This window comes from Marmota marmota, unplaced genomic scaffold, assembly GCF_001458135.2.
Source record: "Marmota marmota marmota unplaced genomic scaffold, marMar, whole genome shotgun sequence".
NCBI classification, from domain to species: Eukaryota; Metazoa; Chordata; class Mammalia; order Rodentia; family Sciuridae; genus Marmota; species Marmota marmota.
Genome location: NW_026000223.1, coordinates 1,108,248 through 1,124,037, shown reverse-complemented (window position 1 = coordinate 1,124,037; position 15,790 = coordinate 1,108,248). Strand labels below are relative to the sequence as shown.

The 15,790-nt window shown below is 33.8% G+C and overlaps 1 protein-coding gene across 10 annotated transcripts in view; it reads right to left on the bottom strand.

The window, feature by feature from the left end:
* Positions 1-15,790, bottom strand: part of Wrn (WRN RecQ like helicase) — a 139,864-nt gene that overhangs the window by 63,628 nt on the left and 60,446 nt on the right. For all 10 annotated transcript variants that reach the window (XM_048792752.1, XM_048792753.1, XM_048792757.1 and 7 more), the window contains 2 exons: positions 13,840-13,922; positions 9,339-9,445 (listed from right to left, as the gene is read on the bottom strand). In XM_048792752.1, the coding sequence (XP_048648709.1) occupies positions 9,339-9,445; positions 13,840-13,922 (190 nt within the window). The remainder of the gene's footprint in view (positions 1-9,338; positions 9,446-13,839; positions 13,923-15,790) is intronic.

Here is a 15,790-nt window from a genome sequence, read left to right as displayed (position 1 = left end):
CCGAGTATGGAATTTTGCAGGGAAATGGATGGCATTAGAGCAGATTATGCTAAGTGAAGCTAGCCAATCCCTAAAAAACAAATGCCAAATGTCTTCTTTGATATAATGAGAGCAACTAAGAACAGAGCAGGGAGGAAGAGCAGGAGGAAAAGATTAACATTAAACAGAGACATGAGGTGGGAGGGAAAGGGAGACAAAAGGGAAATCGCATGGAAATGGAAGGAGACCCTCATTGTTATACAAAATTACATATAAGAGGTTGTGAGGGGAATGGGAAAAAAACAAGAAGAGAAATGAATTACAGTAGATGGGGTAGAGAGAGAAGATGGGAGGGGAGGGGAGGGGGGATAGTAGAGGATAGGAAAGGTAGCAGAATACAACAGTTACTAATATGGCATTATGTAAAAATGTGGATGTGTAACCGATGTGATTCTGCAATCTGTATTTGGGGTAAAAATGGGAGTTCATAACCCCACTTGAATCTAATGTATGAAATATGATATGTCAAGAGCTTTGTAATGTTTTGAACAACCAGTAAAATAAATAAATAAATTCTGTAAAACTTTTTAAAAACTTAACCCCAAAACTAATTTAATTGATGTCTGGCTTCCAATCAGACTCTTCTCTGAATTTTGAATGCCTCCATAAGGAAGTAGAGATAAATGGGCTAATTTAAAGAAGTTAATTTCTCTAACCAAGCCTTAATATAGATACATTTCTGTGTTAATATATAGGTACTAACAAATATATGGCTGAGTATAGGGAAGTTAAAAAATTAGAAGTTGTGGGCTGGGGTTGTGGCTGAGTGATAGAGTGCTTGCCTAGCATGTGTGAGGCACTGTGTTTGACTCTCAGCACCGCATATAAATGAATGAATAAAATAAAGGTCCATCAATGTCTAAATAAAATATTTTTTAAAAAATAGAAATTACTAGGACATACACATTCTCACCCTTACAATAAAGCATTTCCCTTAAGTGCTTCTATCAACTTATTTGTAAATACATTAATAAATACTTGCTTCTCTGCATATGCAGATTAAAAAGGGAAGTGTTTTAGGATATAGCTCATAAGAAGAGAGGGTTAGGGCTGGGATTATAGTTCAGTGGTAAAGCACTTGCCTCGCATGCATGAGGCCCTATGTTCAATCCTCAGTACCACATAAAAATAAATAAATAAATAAAAATAAAAGGGGAGGGAAGGGAACCATTAAAAAAAAGAGAGCGGGGGGCTGGATATGTTTCTAAGAGAGATAATGTATCAGTAGACAGAAAATGCATTTACGAAAATATGGAAATTAAATGTCACATCTCCAAAAAGTTAATGGAAACATCAGACAAAAGAGCAGCACAGCAGTGAAACAAACCTGGCTTGGAATCAACTACTTGGGTTTAATGTCTATCTTTAGCTGTGTGTTTATCTCTCTAAGCTTTGGTTTTGTCCTATAAAAAATGGCTACAATAACAGAACCAGTATCATCGAGTTCTTATGAACATTAAATGAGACAAAATATGTAAAATGCCAAATATACAGGACAGCATAGAACACTCAAAAGTTTTCAACTGTAACCACCATTGTTACTGCAACAATTAAAAAGGTTTCTGTATGGAAATTTCACAGATATGGGTAGTAGTCCCAGATTTGCCACTGGCCTTGGCAAAGTGGGCTGTTAGACCTCTGAAATTTAAAAATTCCCATTTGCTTAGAAATTCCCAATTCCAGTGACCAGCTAACAGTGAAAATGATTATAATATAAATAGTTACTCTTTTGCCTCCAACATTCTAAAAGTCACAGTTAAGAATGTTGCTTCTGGGCTGGGGTTGTGGCTCAGTGTAGAGTGCTTGTCTAGCACACATGAGGCACTGGATTCAATTCTCAGCATCACATGAAAAATGAAGTTATTAAAAAAGGGAATGCTGCTCCTGCAACTAGAAAATAAAGTAACATAATAAAATTAAAGAAACAATAAAGATTCACTTCAAAAGTAAATAGAATCTATTCTTAGAATTCTGTTTTGGGTACTTTATGATGCTACGATTTTACAAAGAAGGTTGGGGATGTAGCTCAGTGGTAGAGTACTTGCCTAGCATGAGTGAGGCCATGGGTTCAACCCCAGGTACCACACATAATTTATAAGCAAACTAAAAAATAATATACAGGCAGGTTATGAGAAGGGTGATCATACATGCTCATTTTACTGGGCTACTCTCAGTTTATATTTGTAGTCACAGAATAATTAAAAATTTGAACCCTTAAATTTTCAGAAGCAAACTGGACAGATGCTAAATTATACTGCCACCTAGTTGTAATAAGTTACTAAGTCTTAAAATTAATTATTTGAGTTTATTAAGTCTAGGTTTCAGGCATCAATTTTTGCCAAAACAAGCAACAAAATATAAAATAATCGTGTGATTTTATAAATCTAAAAAGATATTTAGCATATATTTCCATAGTACAACACCCAAAGATTTAGAAAACTATAACTATTCCATTTGCTTCTAAATTTGGGTCATGTTTATTTTAACTCTATATTCTATAATACACAGAGAATTTATTCCTTCATTTCAAATGGTTACTGAGTGTCTGCTGCATGCTTATCTTTTTTCCAATAGGTACTAGGAAGAAAGTAACACAAAGGACCAATATGTCTCATGGATTTCACAGTTCCCCCATTAATGTTACAGAATTTTAAGACTTCTGTAGAGTTTTATGCCTGGCTGCTCTTTCTCAAGGCTCCCTTTAATAATTACTTCCAAATAGAAATCTTTGTGCCAAATGGTTTAGTGATATTTTTGCTATTTTTTAGACTTACTGAAATAATACAATAAGAATTCCAGGTTTATAACAGGTGTCCTAGTGACACTGGAATTAAAAAAACCGCACCAAGAACAATGAGAAAAATGATTGGGCTACAACCACCAGGTGGCATTTCTCACCAATTAGCTAATAAAGAGGATTCTTGAAAACATCAAGAGAACAACATTTTCTCAGCCACTGCTTGACAAACACCCTGTCCCAGAGGTTCAACAGAAGGAACACGCAATATTTAAAATCATCCCAAGAAATGAAAATGATACAGTGACGTCAATAGCTAGACATAATAAAAGATTTAATTCCACCTGAAAAGTGTTTAAGAACTACATAAAATATTTAAAACTCCTTTTAAACAATCCTTCTAGTATCAAAGGCCTAGGAAAAGATTACAGAAAGCAATCTTCCTAGTTTCCAAAAGGTTGCTTTAAACCATTCTAAATTAATGAAAATAAGTTCTCTAGGGCACTGTGCCTATGGGATTTCACCATCAAATCCCTTCTCTATCTATTACATGTACTATTAACACTATCACTATTAATCTTTCTGTATTATTTGTACCAGTCCACATACTTTATATTGTTAGGTATTATTCATTTGTGTGTGGGTATATGTGTGTATATGTGTGTGTGTGTGTGTGTGTGTGTGTGTGTCATGATGCTGCGTCAAACTCAAAGTCTCATGCATGCTAGTACTGATTTTATTTTTATAGGTATGAATCTAAATTCTTTTACTATCTGAAAGCAGAAACTATGTTTTATGCCTCTTCCAAATAATTTACTATAGAAATTAGCAGAGTCCTTTGGTGTAACTATTTATTACACAACTCTTTCACAGCTATCTGTGTAGGAGATTACTGATTATCAGCTTTCTGATCAGAATTCATTCATTCAATCACCCAATTATTTATTGGGCATCTACCATGATCCAGGTACTGTTACAGATTTTTTCACCAATCAAAAATCCCTCCTCACACAAAAAAAAAAAAAAATTCTGGTAGGTGCTCACAGAAAACAGACAAAATATAGGAAGTTTAAAAAAATAGAGATAATAATAGAGATAAACGCTATTTCTAAAAATAGCAAAGATATCTGAGGATGATTTAATGTTGGGGAAGGAGGATTAATGTGATATTTCAAATATGGTAGCCCAAGAGACCTAAATGAGATGGCAATATTTCAGTGAATATCTGACAGAAATAAGGGAGCATAAATCAACTGGGTGAAAAGTATTCAGGAAGAAGGAATATGAGAGGCAAAGCTCAGATGCAGAAGTGAGGCAGGATAGAAGAAACTCACCAGGCTGATGCCAAACCACCTACACACGCACTTCCAGTGTTCTGTATTTACAAAGTTTCCTTTGTGCCTCTTCTTTTCTTTTTTCTTTTTGGTACTAGGACTTGAACTCAGGGCATTTACCACTGAGCACACCCCCAACGCCAGCCCTTTCATTTTTTATTTTGAGACAGGGTGTCACTAAGTTGCCAAAGCTGGCCTGAAACTTGTGATCCTACTATCTCAGCCTCCTGAGTTGCTGGGATTATAAGCATGTGCCACCACACCCAGCCTACCTTTGGTTATTGTAATTATTACACCTCAGTCTATTTCCTTTGTGCCTCTTTTGATATATCCTGAAATTTCCTTCCTTTCTGCGGCATAAGTCAAGAACCTGCCAGGGCCAAACTGAGATTCCTTCTGTCTAAAAGGGGACCTCCTCAGACCCTTATCCAGTAATGTATGTATGACTGTATATGTACAGCCCTAGGAAGGTGGAGTGGCTGGAATGCAGTGAATGAAGAGGCATTTAGGACAGGATAAGGTCAAAGCAAAACTGGAAGACTAGATAATAAGACTCAGTAAGACATGGTATCAATGTCTGCATGCCACTACCAGAGGGTTTGGAGGGGAATATATCAGACATATTTAAAAAGTATTAGTTCAAATGCTGTACTTAAATAGATAGGAGAAGGGGAAAAGTGAAAGCAGGAGATTACTGTAACAGTGCAGGTGAAAGCTGGAGATTTGTACCAGGGAAATGGCAGGGATCAACTGATTAGATCCTAAAGACCTCACAAGATTTCCTTGCTGTTTAAATGTATTGTAGAGAGTGAGACAAAGAGTAGAGTTGAATGAAATTCTAAAAATTTTGACCTCAACACCAGAAGGATGAAGCTGTTATTAAATAAGATTTTGGAGATTCTTGGGAAGGGAAGGTCTAGAGTGGTGAGACTATCAAGAAGTCATTCTGAAACAGTTTGAGATACCTATTAAACATCTAAGTAGAAAAATCTTCAGAAGGTAACTATATATCTACATGAGTGTTTATATGTGTATGTATACCACATACACACAAGTATACACACATATATACATATTCTATAAATATTCTTTGGAATATTATATTTATATTCTATAAAATGTAACAAAAAATAATGATAATACCAAGTGCTGGCATGGAGGCAGAGAAACTGAATCACTCACATATTGCTAATATTAGTCCAAGGCTGTAATATAAACCTGAAGGTTCTCAGGATATAGATAGTATTAAAACTATATGTTGAGCCAGGCATGGTGGGGTGCGTGACTATAATCCCTGAGATTCAGGAGGCTGAGGCAAAAGGATTTCAAGTTCAAGGCCAACCTTGACAACTAAGCAAGACTCTATTTAAAAACAGAAAAATACATTACAAATTTCTATTTAAATATAACTTCTATATGGCAATAGAAATAGATGAATGTCAATTTCATTTAAAAATAAACTATATAATTTGGTTTTCTAGAAAAAAAAAAAAAAAACAGAAAAATAGAAAGGGCTGGGAATGTATCTCAATGGTAGAACAACCCTGGGTTCAATGCCTAGCATGGGGCAGGAGGCATGGGGGATGGGGGGAGAAAAGGGCTGGGGAATATAAACTCTGTTAGAGTACATGCCTAGCCTACAGCAGTCCCAGGTTCAATTCCTAGTACTGCAAAAAGAAAAAGCCCTATCTGTTAGATAAGATGATAAGGAATTTGAGTACAAAAGAATAAGTCCAAGGACTAAGGTTTCAAGCTTGCCAACATTAAAAGGATAAAGAGATGAGAAGAAACAAAGGAGACTAAGGCAAAACCAAGGAAGAAAACCAGGATAGTATGCTGTTCTGTGACAAGAACTGTTTCAAGAAACAGTATAAAGATATTCAACAGAAGAAGGACAGCCTTTTCAACAAATGGTCTGGAGCATTATAAGGGAAAACAATGAACCTCAACCTAAACTTCACACCTATATAATTGAACTCAAAATGGATCACAGACCTAAATGTAAAAAATAAAACTATAAAGTTAAGGAAAAACAACTATATAAGAAAATCTTTACCATCTATGGCTAGGTGCAGAGCCTAGTCCCTAAGTGAAAAAACTGATAAACTGGATTTCACCAAAATTTTAAATGCTTGCTCTTTTAGACACTGTGAAAATGATGAAAAGAGAAGCTAAAACTGAAAGGAAGTATTTGCAAACCACATGTCTAACCAAGGACTCAGATCTACTATATATGTGTGTGTGTGTGTTTGTGTGTGTATGTATGTGTGTGTGTATATATATATATATAACATAATATATATAACATAATATCACACACGTATGTTATATGTATATATACACATACAGATATATATTTATTTATTTATTTTTAAAACTCCTAATACTTGACAGAAAAAAAATTTAAACATAATCCAATTAAATCAGGTATTTCTTCAAAGAGGCAACTTACACAAAAATCTCAAAATCATTCACCATTAGACAAATACAAATTTAAAACACAAGATATCATTCCATATCTATCAAAATGGCTAAAATTTAAAAAATAGTGTTAACACCAAAAGGTGGCAAGGATGAGAAGAAACTGCATCTCTCATGCATTGCTGGTGGAAAGTGAAAATGATACAGCCACTCTGGAAAACAGTAAGGCAGTTCCTTAACAAAACGTGCACTTACCAAAGGATCCAGCAACTACTCTGCGGGCATTTACCTCAGAAAAATAACAACTTATGTTCACTGGTTGTTTAACCACTGGCTTAATGAAGGACCTTTAAGGTACACACAAATATTCATAGTAAATTTATTCATAATAGCCCAAAACTGAAAAATAACCCAAAAGTTCTTTAATATAGGTAAATGGTCGGACAAATTTTGATATGTCTATACTATGGAATACTGTGTAGCCATAAATAGGAACAAACTTTTGAAATATATGATAATTTGGATAGATATCAAGAGAATGAGAAAAAATTGCAAAATGCAATAAACTGTGATTCCATTTATACAACATTTTTCAAATAACAAGATTAGAGAATTATTAGCAGGAACTGAAGTTTGGGGTGAAGAGGACTGTGGGTGTAGTTATAAAGGACAGTACCAGGAAGCCTTGTGGGAATGAAAACAATTCTATATCTTGATTGCAATGGTAGTAACTCAAAATCTATTTGAGAAAAAATGGTGTAAAATACTCCACACATATATACACAAATGAGAACTTACAAAAATAATGAAATATGAATAAACTCTGGTATTATATAGTGTCATACTCCTAGTTTTGATATTATACTACAGTCATGCAATTACTGGGGAAATTGGGTGAAAGTACACAGGATCTCCTTACATATTTTTGTTTTACAACTTCCTGTGATCTTTAGGTTTTCAAAATAGAAAATAAGGTCAATACTGTGTTTTCAAGCCATTCATGTAACACATGCCCTTCATGTAGAACACTCATGTAAAAAATTTTTTTTAAATGTGGTTTTCTACAGTTTTCTATGAAAGGGAATAAAGTGGAATTCCAGTTCTAAAAGCTTTTCCTTTTTAAAAATATTTTTTAGTTGTTAATGGATCTTTACTTATTTATATGCAGTGCTGAGAATCAAACCCCGTGCCTCATACATGTTAGGCAAGTGCTCTACCAGTGAGCCACAACTCCAGCCCCTTAAAAGTTTCTTTTAAAAAATACCATTAGAATACTTGAATTTCCAGATTTCTAATGTGATACAAGAGGGATAACTATACTTTACTACATCCTATCACAAAAGAACTTACAAGTGAAACATCACTGAGAAGCATGGTAATCTAACCATGTTTCTAAAGCAACAGTCTACAACTATGGCCTATAGAACAATATGGCCCACAGCCTGGTTTTGCCCATAGTGAAGAATATACTGTAGTTCTACATTTTTAAAAGGGTATTTAAAACAAGAGAGAAAGAGAGCAACATGTGACACATACATACTACTCCTATTATCTGCAGTGTGGCTGTCTGTGGTTTCAGTTATCCATGGCCCAAAAACATTAAATGGAAAATTCCAGAATTAAATAATTTGTAAGTTTTAAATTATATGCCATTCTGAGCAATGTGATAAAATCATTCTAATCAGCTCCATTTTCCCTAGGAAGTGAATTGTCCAGTACATCGATACTGTATATGCTATTGCTGGTTTGTCATTTAGTAGCTATCTTGGTTATGAGACTAATAGTCAAGATATGGCAATACTTGCAATGGAGTTTTACTCAGCCATAAAGAGGAATGAAATAATGGCATTTGCCAGTAAACAGATGGAAAGGAGAAAAAAATCATGCTAATTGAAATAAGCCAGACTCAGAATATCAAAGGTCAAATGTTTTCTCATATGCAAAAACTAAAACAAAATAAGGGAAAGAAGGCAGTCGGGGAGGGGATCAGATATCACAAAGACCTAGGGAATAGCAATGGAGTTAAAAGAATAAGATGGAGGGAGAAAGGGAAAGAAGAAGATAAATGGGATGAATCTAACAAAATCATGTTATATTCATATATCAATATACCAAAGAGAATTTCACATTTATGTATATATAGAAGAAAGGAAATTATTTAATAGAGTAGAGGAGAGAAAATCAGGGAAGGAGGAGGATTGGAAAAGAAGGGGATGAAGCTTGAAATCGAATTCCTTGCATGTATGATTTTGTCAAAATGAACGTAATTACTATGTATTATGATGATGCTTTAATAAAAAATTAAAAATAAAAATTATATGGCAGTGCTTATATTCAAATACCACTTATATTACTTAGTTACTGCTCCAGAAAGCGAGAGTACTAGTACTGGCAATTTTATTACAGAATACTGTTATAATTATTCTCTTTTACTATTAGTTATGTTTGTTAATCTCCTACTGTGCCTAATTTATAAATACATAGAGTTTAGTACTATATGCTGCTTCGGGTATTATATCACTGGGGCTCTTGGAACATATACCCTACCAATAAGGGGGGACTACTGTAACTATTATCTGATTCTTTCAGAAAAGGTTTGCCAAGCCTTAGTCTATGGTATTTCTCCATATATTATAGACCAACCTTATAAAGAAGCCAAAGTTAGAATTTTTTAAAATCTTTCCCCTGATTACATCATCCGTTTGCCCTTTGATAAAGAAGTCTGCAGCTTTTTGGCCATTCCCCAGATCTGAATGCTCCACTTGGTGAAAATGTCATTAAAAAACATTAGAGTTGGCAAAGCTTACCATTGGGAGTGTTGCCTTTAGAGAGCTCAACATCCTGAATGAACTTCTAAAATCATGCCCCCACTCAGAAATACAATGAGCCTCATCCACAGCAATAAGTGTGATACCTACAAAACAAAAAAAAAAAAAATGAGAAAAATAAAAGTTCAAAAAGAAAAAAAATTCATCTAAATCAACATCATTTTTTTCACTTAAGACTATATAAATATTACCCCAAAAAACCAAAAATAACCCAAATCAAAATATTTGTTTCATACGAAAACATAAGTATAAATAGTACCAGATAACATTAAAAAAAAAAAACACTATTAGAAAAAGGAGAAGGAAAGAAATATGGATAAAAGGCATTAGGATAGGGCTGGGGCAGTAGCTCAGCGGCAGAGCGCTTGCCTAGCATGCGTAAGGCACTAGGTTCGATCCTTAGCACCACATAAAAGTAAACAAATAAAATAAAGGTATTGTCCATTTACAACTACAAAAAAAATTTTTAAAGGCATTAGGATAAAAAAAAGAAAGAAAAAGTATGCATTAATTCAAATAACATATTTATTAAATTTCAGCTTTTATTGTTATTCCTTGGGAAAATGAATGACTTATTTTTTTATCCAAAAACTATCACTTATGAACCATCTCACAACAATGTTTTTTAAAAGTGGCCTGTTCTATTTTTCTGTGGCAACACCTTAAATCTTATCTCATGGATTAGCTTTCAAAAGAAACAGAAAGAGTATATTTCCACTGAGATTAAGTGCATCAGTATCCAAAATTGATCACATATCATATTGCAGAAAGTTCCTCTAATACGTCATAGAAAACAAGATGAAATCCACATTGTCTAATGTAAAAGGGTATGGGAAGAACTAAATCTCATTACATACAAAGCAGGTAAGAAGAAATATAATTTGGTACCCCCCCTGCCTCCCAGCATTCTCTCTACTCTTCCCACACTATAGACATACACTAAAACAGAGTTGATAGTGTGTAGTATTACATGTCACTGCAAAACCATCCAATAAAATGTCTTCAGACATTTCAAAGTAATGACTAATATTGGTTTTGCCCTCAATTTTCAAGCTAAAGACAAATTTAACTTCCCTTTATGGGAGTACTAATAATGTTCTGCCAGGGTGGTGATTAAAAATATGTGCTCTGGAATCAGACTGCATAGATGTAAAATGTGGATCCACCACTTACCATGTGTATTTCCTTGAACAAGTTACTCAAGCTTTTCAAGTCTTGGTTTCCTTACGAGTAAACTGTGGATAGTAATAGTACCTAACATTTCTTATAACTCTAAAGATTAAATAAAATCATTAACATAAGAGGCTAAAATAGGGCCTGATGCAAGAAAAAAAGAGTTTAATTAAAAAAAAAACTGTTGTTATTTTAGTTATTATATGGTCATTTTAATCTAAATCCTTTTCTAGGAATAAAAAAGTGAAATATTAACAAGAAACACTGATCTCAAAGAGTTCACAATTCTAAAAAAGGAAATGGACATAAAAATAAACAATGGCAATTCGTTGAGATTGTACTAGCTATGATAATCCGAACAGAGCATGAAGGAAAAAGAAAGCAAATAAGCAAAGTAGGTTGATTAGCAAATTCTTTGGTTACTAATTGAACATAACTTGCCTATATTCATATATAAATACACCACCAGTGAAACTCAACATCATCTACAACCACAAGAATGGGATCCTAATTAGAATAAGTTATACTCCATGTATGCATAATGTCAAAATATACCGTCATGCATATCTAAAAATAATAAATAATTAAAAAAAAATTAAAAAGAGTGGGGATGGTGGCTCACACCTGTAATCCCAGCAGCTACAGAGGCTGAGGCAGGAGGATCGCGAGTTCAAAGACAGCCTCAGCAATGGCATGGTGCTAAGCAACTCAGTGAGACTCTGTCTCTAAAAAAAATACAAAATAGGGCTGGGGATATGGCTCAGTGGTTGAGTGCCCCTAAGTTCAATCCCTGGTGCCAAAAAAAAAAAAAAAAAAAAATATGCAAAAAAATTCTCTGGTTACTAACTGGGAAATTTTCAGTGTTACCACTATACTTATTTTGGCTTTAGAAACTAAATCAACCAGACTTTAAATAGCTTAAAACAAAGACGATGTCCTCCTGTATTTTAAAAGTTTTAGTTGCAGTATTGATAAAGTAGCTTATAGTGAAGTTGAACCTTGTACATTACAATCAGTTTAGGCAAACTTTATCAACATACACTTTATTTTATTTTTGATGTTTTTGGTGCCAGGGATTGAACCCAGGGATGCTTAACTACATCCCCAACTGTTTTATATTTTACTTAGAGACAGGGTCTCACTAAGTTGCTATGGCTAGCTTTGAACTCACAATCCTTCTGCCTTGGCCTCCTGAGTCACTGGGACTACAGGCATGAACCACCACACGCAGCTAAAATACACTTTAAATGTACAAGTTCAAGTGTCTTGCCAGGTCCTAGACATATTTCATTTTGGCATACTGGCCTTTTAAGCCTTATTTCCAAAGTTAAAAAACAATTTACAAGTATGGTTGGTAAGGATTCTCCACACACAAGCATACTTGCTATTTCTGTTATAAATTTAGACTACTTACATAATTTAACATTTACCTAAAACTGATAAATCTGATTAGCTAAATGTCAGATTACTGTATGTAACACTGAGTATGTTCTTTTTTGCCAGCATTTCACAATTTCCTACAAACAAAAGCCAAAGGAAAATATTTCAAAAAAAAAAAACTCATTTAATTTGTCCCTTTTAATTCAACACTGAGTCACTCAAAAAAACCATTTTCATCCTTCATAAGCAAAATGTTCTATGCTCTACTCTAATGAATGAGGGTTCATAATTTATACATTACAAAAACTAGGAATTTACAACTCTTAATTAAAATAAATATTTACTTAAATAATTAAATAATTAAACTATTAATTCATTGTAACAGTATCACAGAAATAAAACAAATATTAAAGTGGAACAAAAATATTCAGACCACTATGGACACAGATACTAACTTCTGCAATAAAACCAAGAAACATATGAAGTAGCTAAGTTTAACCCAAAGTGAAATATTAACAAGAAATTTCATACAACCTAAAAGGAGACATTTCAAACTCACATTAAAGGCAAAAATAGAATATACCAATAAGGGAGCTTAACAGATGATGGGTATACTCTTTGGTAATATATTTAACTCAAATATTAATATCTACTCTCATTCTTGGTTTTATCACATACAACTTTGTTTTCATTATATTGCTAGAAAACTGTTACTTTCCCTATATGTGATATTAACTGACAGTTGTGATATTATAAACCTAACCTATTTGGAATTATTTCAATAAATAATTATTCAAATAGATCATACAATCTGGGAAAACTTTAGTTCAATTGAAAATTTGAAATATAATCATTTGCAATAGAAGCCATGACACAACTCACAGGTGGCTGAGCCTCATCATCAAAAAAACAACAAATAAAAATTTTATTTATTTTTATTTTATTTATGTTTGTTTATTTGTTTTGGTACTGTGGCTTTAACTCGGGAGCTCTTTACTACTAAGCTATATCCACAGACTTTGTTATTTTTTTTTTTTTTTTTTTTTTTTTTTGAGACAAGGCTTCTCTAAGTTGCTTAGGGCCTCGATAAGTTGTTGAGGTTGGCCTTGAACTTGCTTGCAATCCTTCTGCTTCAGCCTCCTGAGCCCCTGGGATTACAGGCATGCATCACTGCACCCAGGCAAAAACAATTTTTTAAAATATTTTTTAAACTGTAGATGGACATAATTCCTTTATTCTATTTATTTATTTTTATGTGGTGCTAAAGATTGAAACCCAGTGCCTCACACTTGCTAAGCAAGCACTCTACCACTAAGCTACAACCGCAGCCTCCAAAAGATTTAAGTATAAAACAAAAAATGGCATCAGATTTTGATTAATTCTATATTTACATTTCCTAGTAAATGAGCTCTGACTTAGAATATCAAGGTTTTAGGTTTAGTTGTTCTGTAATCAGTCATACTCATTTATAATTAAAGGTGGTTTCCAACTTTGGCTACTCATAAAAATCACCTATGAACAGCTAGAGGTGCCAGGCCCCATCCTAGGCCTGTTAGATCAGAATGTGAAAAAAGGTAAATCATAATTTCATAGAATCTAGTATTCAACATTCATTTAATGGTACATTTCAGTAACATTTCAAGCAACACACTCAGGGAATATAAACAAACAAGAATGGTATTTTTCACTCAAAAAGTTTGTAGTCTCTTGGAAAAGCAAAACAGATACATTAAACGGACAGTTATAAAACAGGGACCCAATTTCTATGTAAAAAGAATTACAATGTTCTAAGAGATAAGACAAGAAAAACACCAAGTTAGAGAATCAGAGATTCCTTGGAGGAAATATTTGAAATCCAGTACCCACAGGTTTAACTTCAATGGGTAACAATTCAGGAAGTATTTACAAAGATCTATTTGTCACTTACCAATATTTGCCTCAAGTTGCCGGAGTAGGTCCAAATTACCTAAACAGAATTCTGGAGTCATGTATACAATCTGATATTTGCCTCTATAAACAAACAAACAAACAAATAAATAAAAACCAGAAAAGGAAACATACAATAAAGAAACTAACCACCTCAATAAGTTATACTTGAAATCAAAATACCTAATAGATTTTTAACACTATATTATGCCACTTATGAAAAACTACATGAATGCTATTCATGTGGGGATATATGATATACATTAATTCTTTGATTTCTATTCAACATATCAAAATAAAATGTGTCAAAACTCTTATCACAGACTATTTAGCACTAAGATGACATTAAAAGCCAGATCCTGATTTCCAGCATTCGAGTCCCAAAATTAAAGTGTTTCAATTAAATGACCAAGCCTTAATAAACTTTTCACAATGTAATCCCAGCCACATACCACCCCCTTCTCTCATGTTTACTCTATGTATTATGCTTTCTTGTCTAAACCTTATTGGGCATTGGAAAGACACTGTATCAAACCCAAGCCAAAAGGTTTCTATCTTGGAATCTGGAGTTCTGATCAAGAAACAACCAGCCAAGTGAGGTAGCACACACCAGTACATAATACCAGCGGCTCAGGAGGCCGAGGCAGGAGGATTGCAAATTCAAAGTTAGCCTCAGCAAAATCGAGGCACTAAGCAATTCAGTGAAACCCTGTCTCTAAATAAAATATAAATAGGGCTGGGGATGTGGCTCAGTGGCCAAGTGCCCTTGAGTTCAATCCCTAGTACCCTCTCCCACCCAAAAAGGAAAGAAATAACTAGTCACTGCAATTGTAAAAAGAAGAGAGTTGCAGAGCAGCCATTTTCTATTTTGTAACAAGACAAGTTGAGAATACTTAAGCTCTTCAGAAAGAAAAATGATGAGGACACATATGCAAATAAAAAGAAAGCCCTTCTGTATTTTCCATACCAAATTATAGTCGTCCTAAGTGGGGCTGGCTAATTTCTTTTTAGCTGGATCCATATGAGACATTATCCCTAATATAAAACTCAATATTTGCTTACACTCGTTGCAGTTAATTTCTTTTTCTAGGCAGAAAGAATCATAATAAGACTATGTTTGTAATGAAGGCTAGGTCTTAAGCAAAACATTTCTAGAATGTTTTCCCCATTCTAGCAAATGAAGCCAGAGATGGACTTAAATAAAATAAAACTTATTCTACATAAAAATAACTTTACAATATTTAATTCATTCATCCAACAAGTATTTGAGTGTCTATTCCAGGCTAGGCATTGCACTTTCATTAGGAACACAACAAATGTCTTTACTTTCATAAAATTAATATAGTATTCTAATTAGCATAAGACACAATAGAAGTAACAAGCTCTAATATCATACTGCCCAGGTTTGAATTGTAGTTCTATTTCTTTTTTTTTTAATTTTTTATTTTTTAGTTGTAGGTAGACACAATATCTTTATTTTATTTATTTATTTATTTTTAGGTGGCACTGAGGATCAAACCCAGTGTCTCACACATGCATGGCAGGTGCTCTACCACTGAGCCACAATCTCAGCCCCTGCAGTTCTATTTCTTACAAACTGAGTGATCTTTAGCAGGTTAGCTTTAGTTTGCCCCAGTTTTTTCAGTATAAAACAGTAAAAATAATTATCAAGATAGCTAATTCTTTAGATCTCTAGATTCAAGGTAAAATAAAACACAAAAATCCCAGCAGGTATTTTGGTTGAAAAGGTGATGTTGAAATACTTAGGGACTGCGTGTCTCTGATTTGATATCAAGCTCCTTGATCCATTTTGAATTAACTTTTGTGCATGGCGAGAGAAAGGGATTCAGTTTCATTTTGTTGCATATGGATTTCCAGTTTTCCCAGCACCATTTGTTGAAGATGCTATCCTTCCTCCATTGCATGCTTTTAGCCCCTTTATCAAATATAAG